The 19338-nt window shown below is 46.8% G+C and overlaps 1 protein-coding gene across 3 annotated transcripts in view; it reads left to right on the top strand.

The window, feature by feature from the left end:
• Positions 1–19338, top strand: part of LOC140122118 (probable cation-transporting ATPase 13A4) — a 103191-nt gene that overhangs the window by 12908 nt on the left and 70945 nt on the right. For all 3 annotated transcript variants that reach the window (XM_072142603.1, XM_072142602.1, XM_072142604.1), the window contains one exon: positions 7570–7704. In XM_072142603.1, the coding sequence (XP_071998704.1) occupies positions 7570–7704 (135 nt within the window). The remainder of the gene's footprint in view (positions 1–7569; positions 7705–19338) is intronic.

Below are 19338 nucleotides of genomic sequence, written 5' to 3'. Positions count from 1 at the left end.
GTCCTTGACAAGAACAGGTTGGAAGAGGCAGTGGCGGGGCCAGACGGAGAGGCAGGGCCAGAGCTGGTGCATCAGCGCCAAATGTTTCACGTAGTGAAGCTCCCGTGGCGAGGGCTAGATTTTCTGAGATCTGGAGGTTCTTTAAAGAAACACCGGATGACCGACGGACTGTGGTGTGCAACCTGTGCCACACCAGGATCAGCAGGGTTTCCACCACTACCAGCTTAACCACCACCATCATCTGCTGCCTCTGATAGTCAGCCCCCTGCCCAGGACTCCGGCCCAAACACCTCCCGTGCGAAAACCACACCTTCGCCTCCACGATCCTCCACAGCATCCACCAATGTCTCCATGCACAGCGTTCAGCTGTCTGTACCCCAGACGCTGGAGCGCAAGAGGAAGTACAGTGCAAGCCACCCACACGCCCCAAGCCCAGACGTCCACATCTCCAAATTTCTCAGCCAGGAGATGCTGCCCTATAGGCTGGTAGAGACCGAGGCCTTTCGCAACCTCATGGCGGCGGCCACCCCTCGGTATTCGGTCCCCAGCTGCCACTACTTTTCCCGACGTGCCGTCCCAGCCCTGCACCAGCACGTGACCAACGCCGTTTCTGACAAGGTCCACCTGACTACGGACACGTGGACGAGTGCTGCCGGGCAGGGCCACTATGTAGCGCTGACGGCACATTGGGTTAACTTGGTGGAGGCAGGGACCGAGTCTGTCCCTGGGGCTGGTCATATACTGCCGACGTCGAGGATTGCGGGGCCTACCCCGGTCCAGGTCTCTCAGGCCTACTATGCCTCCTCCTCTTCCCACCCCTTCTCCACCTCCTCCTTCGAAATACCATCCATGGGCATGGCGCCATCAGTCGGTAGCTCTAGGCACAGCAGCAGTGCCATCGCTAAGCGACAGCAGGCGGTGCTCAAACTGCTTAGCCTAGGCGATAAAAGGGACACCGCCCAAGAGCTATTACGGGGCATCACGGCGCAGACTGATCTGTGGCTGGCACCGCTGAACCTGAAGCCAGGCATGGTTGTGTGTGACAACGGACGTAGCCTGGTGGCGGCTCTGCAACTCAGCAGACTGACACATGTGCCATGCCTGGCCCATGTGTTAAATCTCATAGTTCAGCGGTTCCTCAAGACATACTCCAATCTGTCTGATTTGCTCACGAAGGTGCGCCGCATCTGTGTGCATTTCAGGAAGTCCAGCACAGATGCTGCCACTCTCAGGGCAGCGCAGCGCCGCCTCCAACTGCCCGCTCACCGACTGTTGTGCGACATGCCCAAGAGGTGGAATTCAACATTAACCATGTTATCCAGAGTTTACCAGCAGCGCAGAGCGATTGTAGACTGCCAGATGTCAACTTCCACCAGAACTGGTAGTCAGGTCAGTCAGCTTCCTCAAGTCTACAATGAGGAGTGGACGTGAATGTCTGATATCTGTCAGGTGCTGAGTAACTTTGAGGAGTCAGCACAGATGGTCAGTGGCGATGCCGCCATCATCAGCCTCACCATCCCGCTGCTTGGCCTGTTGAAAAACTCTCTGGTCAGCATGAAGTCGGAAGCTTTGCGCTCGTCACAAGAGACGGGGGAAGAAGAGTCCCTTGTTGATAGCCAAAGCACCGTCAGGTCTGTTTCTCAGCGCATATCGGAGGAGGTGGAGGAGGAAGAGGAGGAGAATATTGGCGAGACAGAAGAGGGGAGCATTTCTCAGTCCTTCACTGTTCAGCGTGTATGGGCAGAAGAAGAGGAGTTGGAGGAGAAGGAAATGAGGAGTCAGGCCAGTGAGGGGAGTGAATGCTTGCGCTTTGGGACTCTGGCGCATATGGCAGATTTCATGCTAGGCTGCCTATCCCGTGACCCTCGCGTTCAAAGAATTTATTCCAGCACCGATTACTGGGTATTCACTCTCCTGGACCCACGGTACAAGCAAAATCTTTCCACTCTCATCCCTGGAGAGGAAAGGAGTGTGAGAATGCATGAATACCAGCAGGCCCTGGTGCACAAGCTGAAACAGTATTTCCCTTCTGACAGCGCTAGCGGCAGAGGGCATACTTCTGTGGGACAAGTAGCGAGGGAGAGTAGGCGAGCAGGCAGCTTGTCCAGCACTGGCAGGGGTACGCTTTACAAGGCCTTTGCCAGTTTTATGTCACCCCAGCAAGACACTGTCATCTGTCCCCAGTCTCGGCAGAGTAGGGCTGATCTTTACAGAAAGATGGGGAGGGAGTACATAGCTGACCATACCATCGTCCTAAATGAGCACACAGCTCCCTACAACTACTGGGTTTCAAAGCTGGTCATGTGGCACGAACTGGTGCTGTACGCCTTGGAGGTTCTTGCCTGCCCTGCCGCTCGCGTGTTGTCTGAGCAGATTTTCAGTGCAGCTGGTGGCATCATCACCGATAAGCGTACACACCTGTCGACTGACAGGCTGACGCTTATCAAGATGAATAAAGCCTGGATTTCTCAGGATTTCCATTCTCCACCAGGTGAAAGAAGCTAAACCTTAATAATGTATGCACTCCGCCTCCTCATTTTCCTCCTTCTCCTCCTCTTTGTACACTAAAGCAGAGGAAACTGGCTATTTTTTGCCAGGGCCAACTGCCTCTATCTATAGTACTCTATGTATTTAATTTTTCTGGAGGGCCACCTACCCGGTCCTCTGGTTTGAAAGCTTTTTTGGACTGCCACATACAGGCACTCAATCTATTAAATTTTTCTGGAGGACCACCTACCTGCTCCTCTGGTTTAAAAACTTTTTTGGACTGCCACATACAGGCACTATCCAAATTTAATTGTCTCCATAGCAACCTCCACACGTAGTTTTTATAGCTGCCTCCACACGTTGTCTCCATTGCTACCTCCAAACATCATCTCCATAGCAGCCTCCAAAAGTCGTCCATATAGCTGCCTTCGTCCCCTTAGCGATTGAGCTGTGTCAGGCAGAATTTTGGGTTGTTTTCTTGGCTTCCACATCAAAATTGTTAACTTTGTCGCCACCCTGCTGTGTTATCCACAAAATATACTGCCAAACTTTTATCATTTACCGATTTTATTTCAGCGTTTCTTGCGCATCTGTTTACATTCCCCTCACCCGCCATAACCAACCCAATTACTTATAAGAACAGTACTACACTTGATCTTATACAAAAGGTTCTTAGAAGTGCTGTTTGTAGCCCCCGCCTGCTTTAAAAAAATTGTTGTTTTTTTCAAAGTAAACGCTTCTGGCCCCCGGGCCCATGTTGCGTGGGGAGGAGCCGAGAGACAGCGGCTTGGACAGGCGAAAGCTCACCTGGCAGCGGACCGCCAGCTCCATCCCAAGATTAGGCAGCCTCAGAGGCATATATGCATACTGCCCCTGCTGTTTTCTGTCCATTTCGCCTCCACGATCCTCCACAGCGTCCACCAATGTCTCCATGCGCAACTTTCAACTGTCTATACCCCATACGCTGGAGCGCGAGAGGAAATACAGCACATCATCCCCTTATCAAATGAGCTGTGTCAGGCAGAATTTTCAGGTGTTTCACCAGATACATAATGGAACTCGGCGCATCTGTCGCCGCCATGCTGGAGACCTGAAGTTGCAATCATAGCAGCGCAATATGGATGCCACATACTGTTGCTCTTAATCATGGAAGTCGTTTCCATGGCTGCCTCCACATGTCGTCCCCTTATCAAACGAGCTATGTCAGGCTCATTTTTCGGGTGTTTCACCAGATACGTTATGGAACTTGGTCGCCACCATGCTGTGTTATCGACTAAATATAACGTCAACCTTTTGTTCACATAGCAAATCATTTCAGCGCTCTTTGCTCACCTTTGGTTCCTCACTGCCGTCTTAACCAGGCAAAATACTGATACATACAGTGCTACACGTTATCCTCGCCAAAAGGAATTTTTTAAATTGGTTTGAAGCCTGAGTCCATTTAGGGTATGTCGCCATGCCACTCTCTAGCCTGCCACTGCTGCCGCTGCCTCTCCATGCCGTCTTCTATAGTGTCAGGGTCAATTATTGGATGTTTTAGATGATATCTAGCCTCATTCGGTCACTCTGTCATCGCCATGCTGTTGCCCATAATTTTGGCATAATGGTGCGATTAAGCAGCCTCAGAGGCATCCATGCATGCTGCCCCTGCTGTTTCCTGTCCATTTCCGTGGTGTTTCCATCATTTTCTGAGGTTTCCAGGTGTTTGGCCAAGCTTCCCTGTGCAGACCCTTGGTCCCCTTGAAAAATGACTTCAATGGGGTTCGTTATTCGAGACGAGCACTTGAGCATCGGGAAAAGTTTGTCTCGAATAACGAGCACCCGAGCATTTTAGTGCTCGCTCATCTCTAGTTAAATCCCAAATTAACTAGAGATGAGTAGTGTCCACTCCTGTATATAACCCCCTCACATGGTTTGTGTCCTCTCCTGTATATAACCCCCTCATGTGGCTTGTGTCCATGTGGATTTGAGACATTTGCAAAAAGAAGGCAAAATTTGCGCCTGCCGGGATAGGAAAAACTGAGCATGTGTCACATGTAAAAATACAGGATCATACATAAGGTGCAAAAACTATCCGCCAAATGTCTCTAAAATTCACCTCAGAGAGACAAAACTATGATACATGTGCCTGTGCATGTGTATCAGTGTGCAAAAAATATAAAAATTCTTCACAATTTATTTTCAAATCTCTAAAAAACAAGGTATTCATACATCACCACATTTCTCTACCTTTAAATGTCCATGGTAACATATTACTAGTATAGTGTCCTGCAGTCCATGAGGTTACACAGAGAGAATAGGAGTGAACAGCTACATTTCAGAGGTAGCTCCTCCTTCCCCAGGGGGAGAACAGTGTCCATAGAAGTTTCCACTTGCTGGTTTTGTGTGTATCTGTGTGAGCTTGTCCTGGAATGAGGGAGTGGAGGGACTCCTGCAGGGTGTAGAAAAGAGCCCAGCTACACAGCGTAAGCCAAGATGGCCTCTAACCCTAAAGTCAGAAGTTCCAGGGTCTGAAAACGGGGAAACTGAAATTGTATAAAATTATATCTGTGAAATGCTGTATTTTTGTTAATAACAGTGAATTAGAGAATATGTTATTTTATTTTCCTGAGTATATTTAAGAAACTTGTCTTCATGGAAATATCCTTTAATGGACATCTACCACCAGAATGAAGGATTGTAAACTAAGCACAAAAAAAGGTTTAACAAATTTTGCAAATAAACCTTAGTGGCTCCATGGAAGTCAACGGAGCCTGGAGACTGTCATACTCATTTGCATAATTTTAAAGACCTTTATTTCTTAAAAACCAGGGCATAGGAAGCTACAAGAAGAGCAGATCCTGCCAGAGGGAGCACACACCAGTATGTAAGTGTGCTTAGTTTACAATCCTTCATACTGGTTGTAGATGTCCTTTAAGGTTTTCCTTTAGCTGTTGAAAATGTGCCCTTCTAAATTTCAGAGTTACTGTTGCCCTATTTTTGAAAGTACCCCCCCCTATTGTTGGATCTTATACCAGTTAATTGCAAAAACCTACTACGTTTGTACGACATACAGGTTTCTGCCCCCCAGTATATATCAGGGTAGTTAAAGGCCCCCATAATGAGTACTTCACCATGCTTTGAAGCCGCATCCATTTGATTTATCAGCAGTTCCTCTGCTGCCTCCATCATAATCCACATTTTCATTTTCCTCTTCATTGTCATTTCGAAGGATGGGCATAAGGTTTGTTTTTACGTATAAACAAACCCCTCGCCCTTTTTTATTTTTATGATCACTTCTTTTTTTTAATAATTTGTTTTATTGGTAGCAGGAACACAGATAGAAGCCAGGAACCCAGTCTGCATCACAACAAACAGTATACCTGAAGAAAAAAATGTTGCTGCGGTGACAGGATGGACCACCACATCTGAGACACATTTCTCCCAGGCCATTGGATGGTGATGCTGCATGTGTTGACGCAGGGCCGTGGTGCCAACATTAGCTCCCTGGCCGCGCTTCACTTTCTGCACGCAGATCCAACATATACACACTCTCGGCTTTTCTGGCTTCTTAACAAAAATCTGCCACACCACCGAGTTGGTGATTTTACCGCCAACACTCTACACGGAGTGACTACTAATGGTGCTGCCACGCTGAACCCCTCTGCCACTGCTTACTTGGTCCTGCGAAGCAAGTTTTGTACCCCGTGGCCATTTGGCTCCCGTCCTCGCACTGTGGCCACCCTGCTGACTCATGGCCACAGTAGCGTCTTGCTGCCTGCTTCGCTGCCTGACGCGAAAGCTGACACCCTCTTTTCCCAATGATGATGATGAAGCCCTTGCTTCACCCAGCTCCCAAGTGCGATCAGCTACATCATCATCGATTTTTGTTTCCCTGTCTCTGCTATTCTCCTCAACAGTCTCAGTATGCACAGCCTGACTACTTGCAAGTGCAACATAACCCCCCATGCCTCTCTCCACATCTCTACTTTCCCGCCTACTGAACAAAGCAGCGGATTTGACACAGATTATGTGGATTTGACACAGATTTCTTGATATCAACTTTAACAACAAAAATTGAAATTTGGGGAATACTGAACCCCCAAATCACTAATTGGCTTACATGTCTGCACATGTGATCGAAGGTGTTCCTTTCTTCTTCCCAGAGTTCTCTGCCCCATGTAACACATTGTGCTGGCGGCCATTTTGCTAATAAAGGGGGAAAAAAATTTGTTCCCACAAATCACCGTAAACTTTGGATTTGTGCAGAACCGAAGTTTCCTGAAATTTTAAATGAATTCCACTTCGTTAGAACTGATTCACCCATATCTATTACCTATACATTTCTTTTCTCTACCTGTATTCTTAATTTCCTCTTTACTTTGCTTGTTAACCCTATATATAACCCCACCCCTTCTAAATACCCACCCCCCACTGTTTTAGCCCCCTATTTAATTAGGCAAATCTTTCTTCAGCTGTAGCAATGCATTTTGAAACACATATGTTAAACACCACGTGTGAATCCACCCTCATGGTGCAGTCACATGTTGCAGTTAAAACTGCATTGCAAACAGCTTTGAGGTGATTTTTGGTGCAGTTTTGTCAATTTAACAGGTGAAAGACATTTGTGGAGCAGGTTTCCCCTTCAAAATCAAATTCATTCCTTCAGTTAATGTCTTTTACCTGTTAAATTGACAAAACTGCACCTAAGACCACCTCAAAGCATATTGCGATGAAGTTGTAGCGGCAACGTGTGACCACACCCTCAACAAAACAGCTAGTAACACAGGTGCAGTTACTCTATTAATTCACTCATTAACTTGAAAAACAAAACATGAAAAAAAAACTGTCTCATGCCCCTTCTTGCCTTATTGGCTTCTCTTCAGTAAGTGTCGCATATAAAGCTATCCCTAAATTCTCACAACATAGCTAAATAAAATATGATAGAAAACTATAAAATATATATTATTAATATTTGTCTATTTATTATCATTATATCTCACAATACTAAAAATAAGAACTATTTGCCAAAGCCTGAAGAGTTATAAACTTATATTCACTAACAGCATAGTTCTCATTATTCTTGCTTTGCTTTCTCTCTAGGATGATTTCAAAAAATATACCAAGAAGAAAGTATTTTGGGTTGAACCTTTCAAAACAACAGATATAGGATTCCATGAGGTGATCTCGGATCAAATCTCGCTTATCAACAAAGCTTTAATCATGCCGGATTACAAGGTTTGTACTTGTTAAATTTTATAACCTACAATATTCATTTGTATGTGACCATGAAGAGTTAAAGGGGTTAAATGTAGCCGTGTTGTCCCTTAGAAATGAGATTAGCTTCCTCGGATACGACCACCTCACATTTTGGCAGCAGTGGCCAGACATGCGCTATTGAGTGTTGCCTGACCTCCTGGCTTCAGCGTTCATTGTACAGGACGACGCACAGACATGCAGTAACTACCGGACATTTCATATACAAAAAACTTTTGTTTCTTTGGGCAATCCCTCCAGCAGAGGTGGCCACATCCAGGGACACACTCTTGTTTCTAATGGACCATATCATTACATTTATGAGAAATTAACTCCACAGGTAAATTATTTTTAATAACATCTAATTGAAGAAATGTATATATATGGCAGATTAATAAAACTGAATGTGAATGTGGGGTCTTGTTGTCTAATAGCACTTCATCCTGTGGCATCCGTTCCTTCTCCGGAATCCTCCAAGCCTCTGGTGGGTCTCCTAGCTTCTTATACAGACTTTGCTGACATAATCTCTGTAAGAAACATCTTTCTTGGCCACAAAGAAGAAACCAGCAGAGGCAGGAGAATAAGACTTGCGGATGAACTCTTTCTGCAAATTCTCCATGATGTAGGCCGACATCACATGCGGTTTCATGCACAGACAGTGGGTACACCCGACCCCGTGGGGGAGATGTGCCCGACAGCAGCTCTATAGGACAGTTGTACGAATGGTGCGGTGGCAGAGTCTCTGCTTGCTTCTCAGAGATGATGTCAGCAAAGTACATATAAGAAGCTAGGAGACCCACCAGAGGTTTGGAGGATTCCGGAGATGACACGGAGGCCACAGGATGAATTGCCACTAGACAACGAGACTGGCATTCTGGCCCCATGCCAAGCTGGATTTCTCCTCTGCACACCATCCGCAGTCCAATAGACAAGTTGGGAGAGTTAATTAGACTAATTAGACCCTGGGCTGTTATCTCTGCCATTTTGTCTGCGCCCAAAAGGATGACTGCTTTACTCTGCTGCTCCTTTCTTTGTCATCTACGGACAACGCCCACTCACACCTCTTCATCTTTCAGTCCCTGCTGATGTTCCTGCTGTGGAAGAGTTGGTCCAAGATCTCAAGTCTATCTGGGAGCAGACTTAACTCTTCTTTTTACAGGCTTCTGCTTGAACCAAGACCCAGGCAGACAAAAGATGCAGGTCTCCTCCCATCTTCTCTCTTGGTGATAAGGTGTGGCTGTCCTCTAAGTATATTCAGCTGAAGATTCTGAGCTACAAACTTGGGCCACATTTCCTGGGTCCTTCAAAGTGCTGAAGCGCATCAATATGTAGCCTATAAGCTGCACCTTCCTCCCACCATGTGCATCCTGACCTCCTTACATGTCACTCTCCTGAAGCCAGTCATCTTTAAATGCTTCTGCCAGCAAGTTCCTGTCTTTGAGGTCAAAAAGGTCCTAGAAATGAAGATGCTGAGAGGGAAGCGGTTCTTCCTTGTTGACTGGAAGGGGTTCACGCCTGAGAAGAGGTCTTGGGAGCTCGAGGACAGTATCTTGTACCGTGACCTCCTGCAAAGGTTCCTTCAGACCTAGAAGAGGGGAGGCTGAAGGGGGGTACTATCATGGGTGCTTCTGCGGCCCTCCTCTCAGTTCGCAGGCACACCCATGCCTGCCTGACTCCGCAGGCACACCCATGCCTGACTCCGTCTCTGCCTTACAATTCTGCACCTCGCTTTGGCCACCACTGCGGACTGTCGCACCTGTGGAGTGACCTGGGGGTACCATGCTGCAGCAAGTCCAACCCACTTTTCGGCGGACTCTGGTGAAAACAGGGTACCACTTAGACTCCGTACCCAGGTGTTGGCTCACGTCATCGTCCACGTTGAGACCTGTGGCATTGTGCTGTGTGATAAAACTGCACATTTTAACCCTTTAAGGGCACAGACCTTTTGCATTTTTGCATTTTGTACCCCAATTTCAAAATTCCATAACTATTTTTTGCGAAACAAATTATACTTGCTAGTGATGGTATTTAATATTCCATTCCGTGTACTTGGAAGATAGAAAAAAATTCAAATAAAGCTGTGAAATGGACAAAAAAACCCATAATTATTATGTTTTAGTAGATTAAAAAATGTAAACATTTAGATTTTTATTTTAATTTTTTTCACTTTTTTAAAAACATTTTTCCTCTGTATTTTTAGACCTGCTAGGGTTGTTGAACCCTAGGTGATCTAACAGATCCTAGGATATACTGTGAAACTACTGTATTGCAGAATATGGGGATTTTCTTGATGTTTTATAAGAGTTTGCCTTGGGAACACTGTTATAGATTGTGCTGAATGACATGTTGGGGATTCTCACATAGACAACCTGCTGTCACAGCAACAGGTCAACATCCTTCAAGGGCTTATTATTTGCGGAATGAGATACACCGTGTAGATAATCCATTTTGGTGTTCTATAGCTTATTCATGAAATTTTATTTAACAGTTGGATTTTTTTGTTTAGAATTTTTAGCGCTTTTTGTCCACTCATTGTAACATAAAAATAGTTCTCTGGTTCACAACGATTACGGTGATACCTCATTTCTATAGTTTTTCTTATCTTTGCTCAGTTTTACTGAGCAAAACCAATATTGGAGAATATTACATTTGTTTTAGTATCATCAATGTGAGGGTATTTGATGAAAAATTATATATTACGGGAAGTTATAAGTATTATTTCTATGCCGTTCACTGTGTGGTTTCAATATTGCTTTAGATTTATTGTACATATTGTTATTTGATTTTTATATGCAATCGTGGTACACGATGGTGCTTGCTCCTACCCCTAAAAAAGATGAAGATGGAATCAGGAAGGGGGGGGGTCGTTAGAGATGGTGGATTTCTGTTTGGGTTCCACTGTGTTGTAATTGAAGTTTGTGTGATAGTTGTTGACATAGTACTGTGAGTACCCTGTCCACTGGCAAGGTTCATGTGTGGTGCCATGGTAGTACTTAAAACACCAGGAGCCAGTAGACAAAATGGGAAATAAAGTTTGATTGGTACATTGTTGTATGTTGCCCTGTGAGATGTTCAAGGCCAGTCTTTTTATTCAGTTGTTGATAGCTTAGCTTTTTGTAATTATTTTTATTTTTCCGTTCTATTCCCCTTTTCCCTTGTGATGATTCCTTATCATCTGAGACTAACAAACCTTCTACGCTTTGCCCAAGGTTTATAAACAGATAACTCCCATTCTGGGGGGACCAATAATGTTTGAAACACATAACTTAACCCAAGGGATTAGTGAGTATACCAATATAATACTTTGTCCGTTTGTCACAGCATTACCTTCCTATCTCAAGGACACCAAAGATGTTATCAGCAAATTGCAAGACTTGACAGTAACTCCACATACTTACCTTGCGAGTCTCAATGTAGAATCCTTGTATAGCAACATCCAGCATCACTTGGGCATACCTGCAGTCACTCACTATCTAAATGAAAGGAATTCAATATAAAAAACAATAAATTCACCATTTCACTTCAACAGTTCCATCTGACACATAACTATTTCCCATTTGACGGTGCCTTTTACCACCAGGTGGAAGGCACCGCCATGGGCATCAGTTGCGCACCCACATACGCCAACTAATTTCTTGGGTGGTGGGAAGAAACAATAGTATTCTCAGGAACTTTTGCACATTTCACAAAATGTATTTTTACTGGGGATCATACATATGCTTTCTACCAGTTTATCACATGACTGGTAGAAAGGCATGCAATTCACTCCTGAAATTCACAAAAAACAGATTGCCATTTTGGATCTTATCATAAGTATTGACAAGACTGGACACCTCCAAATAACTACAGGAAGGAAACATCAACAAATAGCCTCCTGGAGTGTCAGAACTGGTACCCAGTTCCCCTCATAAGGGGAATACCGGTACGCCAGTACCTCCAAGCCAGGAGGAACTGCTCAAATGGGGAGGAATTTATGAAAAAACGTAGAGAATAGAGATGAGCGAGCACTAAAATGCTCGGGTACTCGTTATTCGAGACGAACTTTTCCCGATGCTCGAGTGCTCGTCTCGAATAACGAACCCCATTGAAGTCAATGGGAGACTCGAGCATTTTTCAAGGGGACCAAGGCTCTGCACAGGGAAGCTTGGCCAAACACCTGGGAACCTCAGAAAAGGATGGAAACACCACGGAAATGGACAGGAAACAGCAGGGGCAGCATGCATGGATGCCTCTGAGGCTGCTTAATCGCACCATTATGCCAAAATTATGGGCAACAGCATGGCCATGACAGAGTGACAGAATGAAGCTAGATAGCATCTAAAACATGCAATAATTGACCCTGACACTATAGGGGACGGCATGCAGAGGCAGCGGCAGCAGGCTAGAGAGTGGCATGGCGACATACCCTAAATGGACTCAGGCTTCAAACCAATGGGTGGCAGAGAGGAACCAAAGGAGGTGAGCAAGAAGCGCTCAAATAATATCGGTACATGATAAAAGTTTGCCAGTATATTTTGTGGATTACACAGCAGGGTGGCGACAAAGTTAACATGGAAGCCATGAAAACAACCCAAAATTCTGCCTGACACAGCTCGTTTGATAAGGGGACCATGTATGGAGGCAGTGAACTAGTAGTAGATTAAAGGTGCTGCAGTTAAAACTATGTTAGTTGGATCTTGGCATGGAGTTGGCGCTCCGCTGCCAGGCGAGCTTTCGCCAATCCAAGCCCCTGTCTCTAGGCTACTCCCCAAACAGCACTTCTAAGAACCTTTTGTATAAGATCAAGTGTAGTAGCGTTCTTATAAGTTTAGGATATGCCGGGTGAGGGGAATGTAAACAGATGCGCAAGAAGCGCTGAAATAATATCGGTAAATGATAAAAGTTTGCAAGTATATTTTGTGGATTACACAGCAGGGTGGCGACAAAGTTAACAAGTTTGATGTGGAATGCCCTGTAATAGCTCTTGGGCGGTGTGCCTTTTATCGCCTAGGCTCAGCAGTTTGAGCACCGCCTGCTGTCGCTTAGCGACGGCACTGCTGCTGTGCCTAGAGCTACCGACTGATGGCGCCATGCCCACGGATGGTAATTCGGAGGAGGAGGAGGTGGAGGAGGGTTGGGAGGAGGTATAGTAGGCCTTTGAGACCTGGACCGAGGTAGGCCCCGCAATTCTCTGCGTCGGCAGTATATGACCAGCCCCAGGGTCAGACTCGGTCCCAGCCTGCACCAAGTTAAGTGTAGTAGCGTTCTTATAAGTTTGGGATATGGCGGGTGAGGGGAATGTAAACAGATGCGCAAGAAGCGGCTGATGCGCATGGAGCTGGCGCTCCGCTGCCAGGCGAGCTTTCGCCAATCCAAGCCCCTGTCTCTAGGCTACTCCCCAAACAGCACTTCTAAGAACCTTTTGTATAAGATCAAGTGTAGTAGCGTTCTTATAAGTTTAGGATATGCCGGGTGAGGGGAATGTAAACAGATGCGCAAGAAGCGCTGAAATAATATTGGTAAATGATAAAAGTTTGCCAGTATATTTTGTGGATAACACAGCAGGGTGGCGACAAAGTTAACAACTTTGATGTGGAATCCATGAAAACAACCCAAATTTCTGCCTGACACACCTCGTTTGATAAAGGGACGATGTATGGAGGCAGCTATATGGACGACTTTTGGAGGTAGCAATGGAGACAACGTGTGGAGGCTGCTATGGAGACAATTTAATTTGGATAGTGCCTGTATGTGGCAGTCCCAAAAAATTTTCAAACCAGAGGAGCAGGTAGGTGGCCCTCCAGTAAAATGGAATAGATTGAGTGCCTGTATGTGGCAGTCCAAAAAAATTTTCAAACCAGAGGAGCAGGTAGGTGGCCCTCCAGAAAAATTGAATAGATTGAGTGCCTGTATGTGGCACTCCCAAAAATTGTTTAAAACAGAGGACCGGGTAGGTGGCCCTCCAGAAAAATTGAATAGATTGAGTGCCTGTATGTGGCACTCCCAAAAATTGTTTAAAACAGAGGACCGGGTCGGTGGCCCTCCAGAAAAATTAAATGCATAAAGTACTATAGCTAGAGCCAGTGGGCCCTGTCAAAAAATAGCCAGTTTCCTCTGCTTTACTGTACAAAGAGGAGGAGAAGGAGGAAAATGAGGAAGAGGAGGAGTGGATCAATTATTCAGGTTGAGCTTCCTTCACCTGGTGGAGATTGGAAATTATGAGAAATCCAGGCTTTATTCATCTTAATAAGCGTCAGCCTGTCAGCGCTGTCAGTCGACAGGCGTGTACGCTTATCGGTGATGATGCCACCAGCTGCACTGAAAACCCGCTCGGACAAGACGCTAGCGGCAGGGCAGGCAAGAACCTCCAAGGCGTACAGCGCCAGTTCGTGCCACATGTCCAGCTTTGAAACCCAGTAGTTGTAGGGAGCTGTGTGATCATTTAGGACGATGGTATGGTCAGCTACGTACTCCCTCACCATCTTTCTGTAAAGATCAGCCCTACTCTGCCGAGACTGGGGACAGGTGACAGTGTCTTGCTGGGGTGACATAAAGCTGGCAAAAGCCTTGTAAAGCGTACCCTTGCCAGTGCTGGACAAGCTGCCTGCTCGCCTACTCTCCCTCGCTACTTGTCCCGCAGAACTACGCACTCTGCCGGTAGCGCTGTCAGAAGGGAAATACTGTTTCAGCTTGTGAACCAGGGCCTGCTGGTATTCATGCATTCTCACACTCCTTTCCTCTGCAGGGATGAGAGTGGAAAGATTTTGCTTGTACCGTGGGTCCAGGAGAGTGAACACCCAGTAATCGGTGCTGGAATAAATAGGCAGCCTAGCATGAAATCTGCCATATGCGCCAGAGTACCAACGCGTAAGAATTCACTCCCCTCACTGGCCTGACTGTCCATTTCCTCCTCCTCCAACTCCTCCAACTCCTCTTCTTCTGCCCATACACGCTGAACAGTGAAGGACTCAACAATGGTCCCCTCTTGTGTCTCGCCAACATTCTCCTCCTCTTCCTCCTCATCCTCCTCCACCTCCACCTCCTCCGATATGCGCTGAGAAACAGACCTAAGGGTGCTTTGGCTATCAACAAGGGAATCTTCTTCCCCCGTCTCTTGTGACGAGCGCAAAGCTTCCGACTTCATGCTGATCAGAGAGTTTTTGAACAGGCCAAGCAGCGGGATGGTGAGGCTGATGATGGCGGCATCGCCACTGACCATCTGTGTTGACTCCTCAAACTTACTCAGCACCTGACAGATATTAGACATCCACGTCCACTCCTCATTGTAGACTTGAGGAAGCTGACTGACCTGACTACCAGTTCTGGTGGAAGTTGACATCTGGCAGTCTACAATGGCTCGGCGCTGCTGGTAAACTCTGGATAACATGGTCAGTGTTGAATTCCACCTCGTGGGCACGTCGCACAACAGTCGGTGAGCGGGCAGTTGGTGGCGGCGCTGCGCTGCCCTGAGAGTGGCAGCATCTGTGCTGGACTTCCTGAAATGCGCACAGATGCGGCGCACCTTCGTGAGCAAATCTGACAGATTGGGGTATGTCTTGAGGAAACGCTGAACTATCAGCCTAGGCTCAGCAGTTTGAGCACCGCCTGCTGTCGCTTAGCAACGGCACTGCTGCTGTGCCTAGAGCTACCGACTGATGGCGCCGTGCCCACGGATGGTAGTTCGGAGGAGGAGGTGGAGGAGGGGTGGGAGGAGGAGGAGGCATAGTAGGCCTGAAACACCTGGACCGAGGTAGGCCCCGCAATCCTCGGCATCGGCAGTATATGACCAGCCCCAGGGTCAGACTCGGTCCCAGCCTCCACCAAGTTAACCCAATGTGCCGTCAGCGATATATAGTGGCCCTGCCCGGCAGCACTCGTCCACGTGTCCGTGGTCAGGTGGACCTTGTCAGAAACGGCGTTGGTCAGGGCACGGGTGATGTTGTCTGACACGTGCTGGTGCAGGGCTGGGACGGCACATCGGGAAAAGTAGTGGCGGCTGGGGACCGAATACCGAGGGGCGGCCGCCGCCATGAGGTTGCGAAAGGCCTCGGTCTCTACTAGCCTATAGGGCAGCATCTCCAGGCTAAGCAATCTGGAGATGTGCACATTAAGGGCTTGGGCGTGCGGGTGGGTTGCACTATATTTGCGTTTCCGCTCCAGCGTCTGGGCTATGGAGAGCTGAACGCTGGTGGATGCTGTGGAGGATCGTGGAGGCGACGATGGGGTTTTTGTGGCAGGGTCCTGGGCAGGGGGCTGACTAGCAGCTGACACAGGGGAAGGAGCAGTGGTGTGCACGGCCGGAGGTGAACGGGCTTGTTGCCACTGAGTGGGGTGTTTAGCATTCATATGCCTGCGCATACTGGTGGTAGTTAAGCTAGTAGTGGTGGAACCCCTGCTGAGCCTGGTTTGGCAAATGTTGCACACCACAGTCCGTCGGTCATCCGGTGTTTCCTTAAAGAACCTCCAGACTTCTGAAGATCTAGCCCTCGCCGCAAGAGCCCTCGCCACGGGAGCTTCACTAGTTGACACATTTGGCGCTGATGCACCAGCTCTGGCCCTGCCTCTCCGTCTGGCCCCACCACTGCCTCTTCCAACCTGTTCTGGTCGAGGGCTCTCCTCCGTCTCAGAAGCACTGTGTTCACCCGGCCTCTCAACCCAGCTTGGGTCTGTCACCTCATCATCCTCCGATCCCTCAGTCTGCTCCCCCCTCGGACTTCCTGCCCTGACAACAACTTCCCCACTGTCTGACAACCGTGTCTCCTCATCGTCGGACACCTCTTTACACACTTCCACTACGTCAAGAAGGTCATCATCACCCACAGACTGTGACTGGTGGAAAACCTGGGCATCGGAAAATTGCTCAGCAGCAACCGGACAAGTGGTTTGTGACTGTGGGAAGGGTCCAGAAAACAGTTCCTCAGAGTATGCCGGTTCAAATGCCAAATTTTCCTGGGAGGGGGCAGACTGGGGGGGAGGAGGCTGAGGTGCAGGAGCTGGAGGAGTGGCGATTTCGGTGACATGGGTGGACTGCGTGGAAGACTGACTGGTGGACAAATTGCTCGAAGCATTGTCAGCAATCCACGACATCACCTTTTCGCACTGTTCTGGCCTCAACAGTGCTCTACCACGAGTCCCAGTAACTTCAGACATGAACCTAGGGAGTGTAGCTCTGCGGCGTTCCCCTGCTCCCTCATAAGCAGGTGGTGTCTCACCCCGGCCAGGACCACGGCCTCTGACCCCTGCAGTAGTTGGACGCCCACGTCCCCGCCCTCGTCCTCTACCCCTAGCCCTCGGGTTAAACATTTTTAAAATGAGAGTTATAGCTTTAATTTTTTTTTAACTTTTTTTTGTGTTTTTTTTTTTTTTTTGTGTTTTTGAGTTTTTAAAACCAAACAATGCTATCCTATTGCTATGGCTATTTTCTAGCCAAGTATGAAAGCACACTACTATGCCAGATGAGATGACACTGAGTTATTAAACAAAATAAACGTAAAATAAAAAAGGACAAATGGCAGACTGTGCCTAATTGAAATCCAACCCCTACTAAATTTTCCCACTTCGGTCTTTGCAATGGATATGTGCGTCACTAAGCGCAAAACACAGCGGTCGCAAGTCTCACTACAAATTGCTCACAATTGGCTAGTAGATGCACTGCAGCAAGTACAGCCACCAGCAGATCAACCAGAAATCAAATATATAACGCTACTGTAGGCGTAAGCCGTTTGGATTCTCCTATGGCTATTTTCTAGCCAAGTATGAAAGCACACTACTATGCCAGATGAGATGACGCTGAGTTATTAAACAAAATAAACGTAAAATAAAAAAGGACAAATGGCAGACTGTGCCTAATTGAAATCCAACCCCTACTAAATTTTCCCACTTCGGTCTTTGCAATGGATATGTGCGTCACTAAGCGCAAAACACAGCGGTCGCAAGTCTCACTACAAATTGCTCACAATTGGCTAATAGATGCACTGCAGCAAGTACAGCCACCAGCAGATCAACCAGAAATCAAATATATAACGCTACTGTAGGCGTAAGCCGTTTGGATTCTCCTATGGCTATTTTCTAGCCAAGTATGAAAGCACACTACTATGCCAGATGAGATGACGCTGAGTTATTAAACAAAATAAACGTAAAATAAAAAAGGACAAATGGCAGACTGTGCCTAATTGAAATCCAACCCCTACTAAATTTTCCCACTTCGGTCTTTGCAATGGATATGTGCGTCACTAAGCGCAAAACACAGCGGTCGCAAGTCTCACTACAAATTGCTCACAATTGGCTAGTAGATGCACTGCAGCAAGTACAGCCACCAGCAGATCAACCAGAAATCAAATATATAACGCTACTGTAGGCGTAAGCCGTTTGGATTCTCCTATGGCTATTTTCTAGCCAAGTATGAAAGCACACTACTATGCCAGATGAGATGACGCTGAGTTATTAAACAAAATAAACGTAAAATAAAAAAGGACAAATGGCAGACTGTGCCTAATTGAAATCCAACCCCTACTAAATTTTCCCACTTCGGTCTTTGCAATGGATATGTGCGTCACTAAGCGCAAAACACAGCGGTCGCAAGTCTCACTACAAATTGCTCACAATTGGCTAGTAGATGCACTGCAGCAAGTACAGCCACCAGCAGATCAACCAGAAATCAAATATATAACGCTACTGTAGGCGTAAGCCGTTTGGATTCTCCTATGGCTATTTTCTAGCCAAGTATGAAAGCACACTACTATGCCAGATGAGATGACACTGAGTTATTAAACAAAATAAACGTAAAATAAAAAAGGAAAAATGGCAGACTGTGCCTAATTGAAATCCAACCCCTACTAAATTTTCCCACTTTGGTGTTTGAGGTGGATATGTGTGCCACTAAGAGCTAAACACAACGGTAGCAAGTCCCCCTGCTAATTCCTCACAAAATGGTACTAGATGCAAATAAAAAAAAAAAAAGTAGAACGTTATTGTAGCCCTAAGAAGGGCTGTTGGGTTCTTGGAGAATCACTCCTGCCTAACAGTAAGCTAATAGAACACCCTAACGCTTTCCCTGACCAGCAGCAGCTCTCTCCCTAGCGGCATCCAGACACAGAATGATCCGAGCAGCGCGGGCAGCGGCTAGTCTATCCCAGGGTCACCTGATCTGGCCAGCCAACCACTGCTATCGACGTGTAAGGGTACCACGTCATGCTGGGTGGAGTGCAGAGTCTCCTGGCTTGTGATTGGCTCTGTTTCTGGCCGCCAAAAAGCAAAACGGCGGGAGCTACCATTTTCTCGAGCGGGCGAAGTATTCGTCCGAGCAACGAGCAGTTTCGAGTACGCTAATGCTCGAACGAGCATCAAGCTCGGACGAGCATGTTCGCTCATCTCTAGTAGAGAACTATGCTTACACTTCATTGCAAGAGGATGTAGAGAACTATGCTTACATTTTACTGCAAGAGGATATATGATAAAAGTTCTTCATGGAGCCTTCATTAGAAGTAAAATAATGAAAAGGGAGACACTCCTTGGAAACAAACAGCCTAAACAAGAAAAACAACTAGTGATGTATTGGCACTTTAGATGGCTAAACAGATGAAGTACAGCAGATTTTTCACAAGTATTGGTCACTACGTACCTCTGTTGATGACATAA

This window comes from Engystomops pustulosus, chromosome 3 (genome assembly GCF_040894005.1).
Source record: "Engystomops pustulosus chromosome 3, aEngPut4.maternal, whole genome shotgun sequence".
In the NCBI taxonomy this organism is placed as follows: domain Eukaryota; kingdom Metazoa; phylum Chordata; class Amphibia; order Anura; family Leptodactylidae; genus Engystomops; species Engystomops pustulosus.
The sequence above is the reverse complement of the archived record's forward strand: the minus strand, read 5'-3'. Positions and strand labels throughout refer to the sequence as shown.